This window comes from Pyrus communis, chromosome 17, assembly GCF_041283825.1.
Source record: "Pyrus communis isolate YQ-2024b chromosome 17, ASM4128382v1, whole genome shotgun sequence".
In the NCBI taxonomy this organism is placed as follows: domain Eukaryota; kingdom Viridiplantae; phylum Streptophyta; class Magnoliopsida; order Rosales; family Rosaceae; genus Pyrus; species Pyrus communis.
In genome coordinates, this window is record NC_142581.1 from 12,968,209 (window position 1) to 12,978,576 (window position 10,368).

Sequence of the window (10,368 nt, forward strand, 5' to 3'; positions counted from 1 at the left end):
TTTAAAGCTGTAAAAGCTTTGGTACCTCAACAATTTTACTGATTTAGACGAAACAATACAACTATGGAGTAAAACGGCAAAGCAAAGGTGACATTTAGTGATTAAATAGACAGCACCCAGAAGGCGAAAAAACAAAACATGCTTCTTACATCAACAGCGGCTCCATTCCTAAATCCGGACAGCCACAGCAGCAGCCGCTCATACAAACATCATTAGCTCGGGCCTGGTATATACGTTATGCTCCTCATCCTCAAGCATCGGGTACGATGCAACAAGAGCATCTTGAGCTCCGATATACAGTGAGTTGTAAATCTTCCAGTACACCTCTCTAACCTTCCTAGCAGGATGGAACAGCCCCTGGAGACAGTAGTTGAGTACAACCGCAGCACCTAATGCCACTCTCATCCCTTCAATTGCTTCCATGACCGCATTGATAACGTGTGGGGATGTCTCAAATATGTTTGGCCAGACGTAGTTCAGCAAGTGGACTAAAGCATCCTCACATCCCAATCCCGCTACTCCCAGAGCCATGTGCTTTACAGCAGAAGCAGCAGTTTGTCTGTGAACCAGATCTCTATCCATGAGGGCATCCTCTAGCAACGGGGTCACTGCATAGATATAGTCTTTCCCCATTTCACCAATGTACTCAAACAAGAACGAGAGGGACTTCAAAACACCATTCTGCACATTAAGCTCTGGAACACGATACTCATTCATCAGGGCCGGAAGAACTGTGAAAGGCGAACAGGTTTCAGCTACTATTGCGATTGCCACAGTGGTGCAGACACGGTTCTGCCGCTCCTGGACTTTGAGATTGTTCAATAGAGTTGCGAGGACATCTTGTGGACCAATGGCTTTGGCAATGTAACCAAAAGTATTCACGGTAGCTCGCCGGATACCCTTCTTATGAGCCTTGAGCATCTCAAGAAGCTCAAAACAGATCCTCATCCACTCCCTTGCTGGGACAAACTCAGCACCGCGATCAGCAATACGACCAACAAGGTCAATACAGTTCTCCTGGACTTTCTCATGCCTATTCTTCAAAATTGGTGTCAACCTGGGAAGCAAATCCTTTATAGGAGGTGTCATCTTTGTCATACCAATAACATTCACAATTGCCTTCAGCGCTCCCAGAATTGATCCCAAAACTTCTGGATACTCTTCTCCCAAATACTCATACAAGACAACACCAAGATGACCCATCAGTTGCTCCTCTTGGCACTGCTTCATGACAACAGCAATTCTCGAAATAAGATCTGCAGCTTGCTGTCTGACCTTTGCACTCTTGTTATTCAAACGCCACTTAATGGTACCACAAATCTGAGGAAGGTAAGGTTTCACCCTCAGACCAAGAGAATTCACAACTGCACCGAAACCATTAAGCATCACATTTGCATCATCACTCGTCTGCTCCTGGAAAGCATAAAGGATACCATCAATGAGAAGCTCCTCCAACCGAGCATCAATGTCAGATGCACCCAAGTTCACAACCACCTTCTCGATCGTCTCCATAACCATTCTCCTATACGGTTCACTCTCATCTTTGAGATCCTCAACAATTCTCCCAACTATATCAGCAACACCCACTTTGTTTGCTATCTCTACAGTTGTTTCCACCAATTGCCTGTAGTTTCTCCTATCCAAAGCCATCCTTCTAACCCAAAAGTTTTTAAAGAATTCAGGAAGAATATCACTTCTTATATACTCAGGCTCTACACCTTCTGTACTCACACACTGTTTGACAACTTTGAGCACAATTTTCTTCATCTCTTCATCAGGAGACTGAAACTCTCTAATCAAAACAACCATCACTTCCTTTGTATAGTAACTGGCATACATTGCATCCATAAGGGGAATAATAAAACCAATTGCTTTCAAGAAGGCAGCCAAAACCTTACCACGGTGAGACCTAATACCCTTCCACAATGGCTTCAACACAGAGTCAAAGCTCTCAATACCGTACGGGGCAGCTGCCTCAGCAAGAGCAGCAAGAGATAGAGCAGTAATTGTCCGAACCTTCTGATTTTCATCACTCAGACCGTTCTCTATAATTTCCACAAGGGACCTCAAGTGGGGAAGTACAGCACACCCGATCAAAATGGCAATCTGCTGAACAATCTTGATTCCAGTGTGCCGTGCTTGCCACGACTTCTTGCTCTGACACACAGCTTTCAAAAAGGGCAACAGGGCAGGTATACCAAGTGCAGAAGCAACAACACTAAAAGCTCTGGCAGTAGTGTTCCTAACATATTCATCAATGTTATCAATATCCGGACGCATCGCTGCAATCATAGTGGCCAAACCAGCTGCTTTACTAAGATTGGAGATAATTTCTCTCCCTTCAACACGCGCATAATAGTCTTCATCAATCAACAAAGGTTCAATAACAACAAGAATCTTATGCACATAAGGACGTACCAACTCATCCAATTTATAAAGCACTCGATCAATTACCTTAACCAAAAGATGCCTCTCTTGGTCTTCCAAAGTGGGTTGCATAAGCAGAGGCAAAATGCGGTTAAACAAGGGGCCAGCGCCAAACTCACGAGCCTTATCAGTAAGCTGCCTCAATGCTGTCTTTCTCTGCTGTGGTGTTCCATTCTTAACCTTAAGCAGAAGCTTCATAATCTTCCGCTCTTTCTGCTCATCAGGGGACAATTCCTCCTCCTCATCTTCATTCAGCAATGCCCCAAAGTATTGATAGTCCTCGGGCTTCATAAACGGTAACCCACCAGGCAACTCCTTAGGCACATCAAACTGCTGCCCACGATTCTCTTCCGGAATAGAATACATAGGAGTCCCCATTGGAGTAGGGGTAGCAAGAAGCTTCCTCGCCGGAGTCCTAATCGGCACATAAGAAGATGGTGGGTCCAAAACTTTATACCCTTCTTGAGGAAACATAGCATCCAGCTCTTCATCAGTCAATGGTCTATTCCTCTCTTCAATATCCTTCTCCCACCTCAATAGATTATACTGCTCCGGCGTAATGGCTCCCCTCACATTAATAGCCCCGGGGGTTGGGGTAGCAAGTTCAACTCCACCTACAGGGGTCACACCAGGTGTATAGGCAGCAGCAGGGGTTGCCCCAGCCATTGGGGTCGCACTGCCCATTGAGGCAGGGGTCTCATCCCACCTCGACCTCTGCCGTTTCGGTGTCGGTGTGGCCATCCCAGGAAGCTTCGGAGTCGCATCCCAAGCCATCCCAGCAGGGGTGGCACCGGGAGTGACAGCACCAGCTGGAGTAGCATCCGAATCTGCCACCCGCCCCGGAGTGGGTGTCTCATCCCAGCGGTTCCTCCTCCCCAGTGATGGAGTCGAATCCGAAACCCTCCCTGGCGTCGGAGTCGCATCCCACTTTCCTGGTGTCGTATCAGGCAAGTCCCAATCCGACGTTTTCGCCTTCTTGCCCCCACCATCGCCATCCTGAGACTGGTCCCACCGATTCCTCCTCTTTTGAGGCGCCGCCTCAGCTGCAGCAGGCTTATCCTCCTTTTCCGGCGGCGCCTCCTCTTTCTCCTTCATCTTCTTAGCAATAAGCTTCAGAGTCTCATCCTTCTCCCTCTTCAGGGCTTCCTCCCTCATCACATCGGCATAAGTCCTCACCGACGGGTCCGGAGTCTTCTCCCCGGACGCAAACGGGTCGTGCCGCTCAGGCGATATGATCCGGTTCAACCTCCGCTGTCGATAATCATCCTCCCGATCGATAATCCTCTGCGGCTTCTTGAACCCCAAATCCTCATCGGCGTCGCCGCCTCTCGGCCTCTCGTTCAACACCGACTTGGGGGCCGTGTACGACGCCGCCATCCTCCGAGCAATCTCGTTGTCCATGGCCTCCGCGTTGTCATCGTCGTCGTTCACAGGGATCGACGAGACGTATGCGCCCTTGTCTGTGCCGCCGTAGAGGTCTGTGTCGAAGGTGACGGAGGTGAGGGAGGCCAATTGCTTCTCCATCCTCTTCCTCTCTTCCTGCGTCTTCTCTATCTCGTCGTCGGACGCCATAATTAGGGTTTTGGTATCGAGAATTTGGTACTAGGGTTTGAGCGGGGATTGGGATTTTAATTCAGGAATTTAGGGTTTTTGGGATTGAGATCGGATCTCCGTATGTATAAATTAGGGGTTTGTATTTCGGGTATTCGATGGGCTTGGGTTTTCCTTTTGGCCCAGTAAAAGAAAATAAACCGACATGCACAAGTCCGTTGGTTGATTGGTCAACCAAAATATCGACGCCACGTGAACATTATCGACCCCATTAAAACATATCTAGCCATTACAGTAAGCGGTCCAGTAGTAAGTGCGAAGACCTTGGTTCCTTAATAAACAAAAAAAAAAAAATGTAAGAGACCTCAAGTTCGATGATCTGAGCTAGTTACTGTGCTTAGTCTATGGGCACATGCATGGTGAAATTCTCCATAGCCTCTCTGGACCCAAAATAAGTGGATAATTGTAACTTGCCATCCGTTGTTCCCTTTTCAAAAAAAAAAAAACAACGATATAAATGTTATCGTTATTACTATGACATTGATATTCGGTTGCACTATCGTTGCTCATGTCTCTAACATCCCTATCCAGATTATGTGTTGTGAAGAAGATTCAATTGATTGTATTAGGATTTCCAGCTCGATTGGTTAAAATCATTTATCCCTTGAATATTATATATACATAAGTTCTGGAGACTAAACCTTTTGACATTTGACCAATTTACACCTTCAGTTAGAACGGATGAATGCAATGTGAGACAATTGGTCAAATATCGTATAAGGTGCAATGTCAAAAAATTGAAAACTCATGACTCATTTTAGAACTTGCTCGAAAAACTTTGACCGTATGAAATGTACATAGCAAAAGGGAAATCTGGTTGTTGTTAGTACAAACTACGAATGCTCACACTCACAGACCTAATGAAAGAGATGATAACATACTACAGTTGCAGAAAACTTAATTTGAACAACTGAGTTCTTCATGTAGTAAATCCGATCGCGGCTCCTCGACAGCCTCAATGGCAAAAGGGAAGTTCCTCGTAACATTCATATATCGGTAGTAGAAATGTTTGAAGTCGGTGTTCTTAGTCTCCAGAGGATAGTACTCCTTGCAGCATACAGAAGAGAAACTGAATGAGAAGCCAGAGAGAGAGGGCTTAATCTGCTGCTAACCATCCAAGGAATACATATGCTGAATTAGTTCATTCCGAGGGCTATTGATAGGGGAACAGGGTGGGAGACGGGTCTCTCCACAACTTGCCATCAACTAAGTCGAGTTTTTTCATCTTTTCCTCGCACCAAAACAGCTGCTCTTTACTTATTCTCACCATCCGGAGGGTTCTTGACAAAACCTTGGAGTCAATGAGGCTGAACAAAAGCTGAACATCTTCCTGTGATTGCGGCCACAATTTCTTCTTCCAACCTTTCCTCTTTTTGCGCAGTTCCTTTAACTTCATCCATTTCTGCAGCACAAATAGACAAGTTTCAAGACATTATATGATCATTTGAGTAAAAAGAAACGGTCATAATAGTAGTCCAAGAGTACCACACATACAAAACAAGATCATTGTTAAGAACACCAGCTTCAATAGCACACATTGCATTCTCGAAGACAGAATAATTACAAAAGGTTCAGAACGCCAGCTTAATATAATTGTGAAGAACAGCTTAATATAATTGTTAAGAACACCAGCATAACTTGAACAAGTTTTTAGCTAATCTATCTAGATATTTCGAACAAACTAGATAGTATCTACGGAAATTTTGAATCTGACACACACTAGACATCATTTGGTTCGAAGATCTATCAGTACCCAAACCACAATGGTCGTGGGATAAGAAAAATTGGATAAAGAATTCTATCACTGAAGGGTAATCTAGTACTCCATCAAATGTTTTATGCATGTATAAGCATATATGCTCACAAACCCCCTGAAAGAGAAATCATGAAGAAACTCACACAAGTAAGAATATGGCTAAACTCTTTCGGCAGGTAAAAAGTAATAGAATTTGAAATTAAAACCAAGTAATCAACCAGACCACTTTTATCATAAGACTTTGAAATACCTTGTATAAAGATGCTAAGGTGGAAACACAAAAGAAAAGATACACTAGAAAAAATTTCACCTTCTGGAGAGAAGTTTGAATCTGCTGAAGTGGGGTGGCAGCCTGGTTTTGATTCCCAAACAAGTTAAGAACAGAGCTTGGTTTTTTCTTATCCATCTTCAGGAAAAGCTGAAAAGTAAGGATTGAGGTTTCAATAATCTTGATGAGATCAGGAGCATGCAACGACGAATCTGATTCTTCTTCCTCCTTTCCTTTTTGTATTGGACCTGAACAAATTCATGACGCCAAGTTCTTAACATCGGAAACAACAAAATTTACCAACACGTCATATTAATAATAGAAAGCTGAGAAATTAGTATATATGAATTTGGTCGTGCATGAAAAACAGCTTCTAATTTCAGTGCTCGTAACTGAACTTACAACCACAGTCAAATTCTTGATCATAAACATTTTGGATTGACACAAGAAGCTTACCTTGTATATTAGGCACCCGGAGTAAATTAGGAAGAAGTCTTTGCGTGCGAGCATAAATTTCGGCCCTGTGGCCCTCCTCAAAAGGTTCATTTTCGATATACCGTTGTAGTAAAACCTGGAACTGTTGAAATTGTTGAGCACTGTGGTTGTAACTGTTGGAATTTTCAGGTTGGCATGCAATTAGCTGGTTTAGCTGAGTGTACTGACAGTGCAGTGCCTCCCAAGACAGGCAAAGTTGACCTACATATGATGTCTCGATATCCTGGTAAGGATCATCATCAGGCTGCTGAAGGTGCTCAGTCTCATTATCAGGCTCTTCAATCTTCTTCAAAGAAAGACAGCGAAAAGGGGAGGTAAGCTTCTTAGATGCAGATCGCGGTGATGGAGTCGTGGGTGTTTGGATGCCTGAAAGACAAACATTTACTTGCAATGAACGTTTAAATAATCTATTTTTACCAAAAAGAAAAACAAAAGAAATCTAAAAAACTATCAGTCCGCAGTAACCCTGGAGCTCAAGAAACAACATATGGACAAACGTATTGTTTTATTTGTAGTATAACTAGCTTCACAAACATCAGCTTGTGTACTTTTACGAACTGCTAGTATACCTAGAGCTTAACTGAATCAAGTTTCAATAAATTTGAGCTATCTACGTTTGTCTGAAAATTCAACTCTCTGCCAATTATTTGAAAGAGAACTAAGCTCAAATCAGATTCACATCATTTCAACACTGCCATCTCCTCGTATCTTTACTTATTCTAATCTCCCATATGGCTTGTTGGGCACATAGAACGTTTATTTTCTATTTACCTATGAAGGGGAAAACTTCATATGTATTTCATGCAGGTAGATTCATATAAAGATGAAACATTTCAAGTTCAAACAACCAGTCAAAAAGAAGTAAAGTCCTAAAGCTTAAAGTACTAATTTGAAAAGGTAAAAAATTAGAACAAATTACAACGCTTACAAGTTCCACTAAGGTGCTGCGCACTCATCTGCTCAAAGAACAACATCCTTTCCCAGTATTTGTCATATACAGCAACAAAGCCACACCACCGTAGCTGGCCTTCTGCTTCTACATCCCTCCACTCATTAGAGCTTGTCTCACCGGCTTCTTCTTCTTCTTCCTCTTCGGGTAATGACTCTTCTTCCGGAATCAGCTCCATAAAGCTGTTCCTTCTCAATTCTTTTAACTTCCGCTTGACCTCCTCAATTATGAAATCATCATCATCGTCCTCAGCCTCGGCCACAGGATCAGCATTGGCCGACTTACCAAAGTCATCGCCACTATTCTTCTTGTTGGGTTCCTCCGGCTGTGGCACAGGACTGTCCTCCGACACATTTTCAGGGTCTGGTTTGTGTGCTTTCCTAAATTTCTTCACTTTGAAGAAATCCATAATCCACTAAACAAATTGGGTTCTCTTCAACCCCGCAAACTTATGAATATCTCTTTCGTAATCAACAATTCAAACCCCGAAAATAACACCAGCACACGAAGTACCTTTGCCAACTAATAACTCTATTATGTTCCAAGGTCGTTATACATTGAAGGCACAGTGAGATCTAACAGCAGAAATTCAAGTATGTTTTGACTTGTGAACAATTAAACCGTGAAGTTCTAACAAAAAATGGGGTAACTCGTACTTCTCAAAACCCTTCTGAGCCAGAATCCGGTAAGCAAGAAACCCTAGATCTAAGCAGAAGATCAAACAATCCAAGCTTCCTTTACAAGAAAACTATCGATCTAAACATTGAACTAGTAACAACTCAGAAAATCTGTTGAGCTAAGAACAGTAAAAGTACAAACTATTTACTCATTAAAGTGCATTCCACTACCTTTGGTAAAATGGACTCACAAAAACACCAGAGAGATCAGAACCCACAAAACGTGCTCAAAGATCAGCAGATTTCTCCAACATTTTGCAGTTCCTGGAAGCACATTACACAAAACTCACCAAAAAAATAAAAATCCCAAATCATCCTCATCCAAAGAAGTTCAACAAGATTTGTTCCTTTCTTCACTGTTACTGCTCAAACCCCATACATTTGAGGCGCACTGCAGTAAAAAGCAAGTCCCGGAAGAACAAAAAGTACATAAAAAGTACCACAAAATTCCAACTCCTAAAAAGCCCAAAAATTTCAAGGTTTAGAAATTTAGGACTCAAAAGCTAGATCACCAAAAGCCCATCAAAATCCCAGAAGAGCCAAGTGCTTTTATTTGCAGCTGAAGCCACCCAGAAACCCCAAAATTTCAAATGTGGAGAAAAAGAAAAGAGCTTCCAGCTGAAAACCCTGCAACCCAGAAAAGCAAAATATGTGCACAGAGAGAGAGCACTGTTTGGCAACAATGTAAAACGTCTCAACCCGTGGGCAGTAAATTGTTGGATTAGCATATTTTCCACTTTAATTTGATCTAATTAAGTTAATAAAAGTTTCATTATTTAATTTTTCTTTGATTTTGTTTAATAAAATGATTTGGGTGATTTATTAGTTTAATTTTTTAAATTAATGGGTGGATTTAGGGTTTATCAATGTGTTGGGTTTTGGATTTTTCTGGGAATGGGAAGAGCTCGGAATTCAAGGGGGAACGCAGGACAGTGGACATTACCATTACCAGACAGTTTTGTCAGCCCTCGTACAAAGAATAATATCGTCATGAACAAATTAAGAAAAAAAGCCGCGCAAAAGTGGGTTTGATTTGTGCATGGTGGTCTGAAATTACAAACTTGCCCTCCTTTACTTTGGAAAAATGTGCATCATTTTTCTTGCCCTTTTGATATCATAAAAAATCTTGCAATGAATTTGGATATGAAATGAAATTATTTGGTAATTTGTTGTCGGTTAAACTTAGTCAAGTCCAGTCATTTAGTACTATAGTTTAGTGATATTTCTTTTCATGTGTAAGTGAGAGATCTTAGGTTCGATTCTCGTCAAAGATGAATTTAAACCACGTTATTATGACAAACATATTGTAAGGCTTAGCTCACTTCTCTATCCATTTAGTATAAAATGTAAATAATATCACTTGTTAAAAAAACTTAGTCAACTCCGAGTCAATTAAAGAAAAATGGAATTGAAACATGGATTTTATCCGTCTTATTTCTCTTTTGCAAACTGATTAATTGTTTTAGTAGTATAATTCGATAAATTAATATTTGTACGTGTAAAAGAAGCAAGTAGCTCTTAAATGTTGTTTATTCACCCTGGAAAATTTCCATATAAGAGCTAATAATATAAAAGTAAAAACCACAAGAAACTAAATAGGTATATAGCTCGACTTGCATCGATTATAGCCATTTGCCCCTCCCTCCCATAACCCCAACACCCACGAAAATAAATACCCAATACCCAATTGGAGGGCAAATTAACCCAGTAAAATCAACACCCACGAAAATTCTCGATATTCATCAATCTACAAATTCTAATTTAAAAACTTTAAAATCCCTACACCATAAATTCACATTAATAACAAAACCCTAATTCAAAATTACCTAAAATTTAGAGGGATGATGACTGGTAGTAGTGTCCTCGACGGCGGTGATGGGGTGATGGTGGTCGCGATGGCGGTGGTGTTGTCAAAGAGGAGAGAATTGAGGTTCTAGGACCTGGGTTATCTGGGTCTTGGGATGTTGTTGAGGAGGATGGTTGGATGGGTGGTGCCGTCGTGTTGGTCGTAGTGGCGATGATGGGCTAGGTTCTTTGGGATGTCGTCGGAGTCGAGGGAGTTGAGGGAGTGATGGATGGTGGAAAGGTGGGAGTGAGACTGATTCTGGAAACCTGGACTCGAGATGATTAGGGTAGAAACTAACGGTTCACATTGGATGATAGGTTATTATTCAATCTCGACCGT

The 10,368-nt window shown here is 42.0% G+C and overlaps 1 protein-coding gene and 1 pseudogene across 2 annotated transcripts; both read right to left on the bottom strand.

Annotated features, from left to right (window-relative positions):
- Nucleotides 1-4,113, bottom strand: LOC137749494 (uncharacterized; annotated as a pseudogene). Its single transcript, XR_015958393.1, has one exon. The product of XR_015958393.1 is annotated as an uncharacterized LOC137749494 (transcript).
- A 680-nt stretch (nucleotides 4,114-4,793) lies between these two features.
- Nucleotides 4,794-8,893, bottom strand: LOC137709487 (uncharacterized). Its single transcript, XM_068448580.2, has 4 exons — nucleotides 7,486-8,893; nucleotides 6,519-6,923; nucleotides 6,105-6,310; nucleotides 4,794-5,440 (listed from the first exon to the last, which is right to left on the bottom strand). Exons 1-4 carry the CDS (start codon nucleotides 7,913-7,915, stop codon nucleotides 5,192-5,194), a joined length of 1,290 nt encoding a protein of 429 aa, XP_068304681.2. The 5' UTR covers nucleotides 7,916-8,893; the 3' UTR covers nucleotides 4,794-5,191.
- Between the last annotated feature and the right edge of the window lie 1,475 nt (nucleotides 8,894-10,368).

Coding starts and splice junctions, on each gene's coding strand:
- LOC137709487 (XM_068448580.2), bottom strand. CDS start 7,915: ATGGATTTCTTCAAAGTGAAGAAATTTAGGAAAGCACACAAACCAGAC. Junction 6,311..6,518: donor CCGGGTGCCTAATATACAAG/GTAAGCTTCTTG, acceptor GAATTTGTTCAG/GTCCAATACAAAAAGGAAAG. Junction 5,441..6,104: donor TTCAAACTTCTCTCCAGAAG/GTGAAATTTTTT, acceptor TTTGTGCTGCAG/AAATGGATGAAGTTAAAGGA.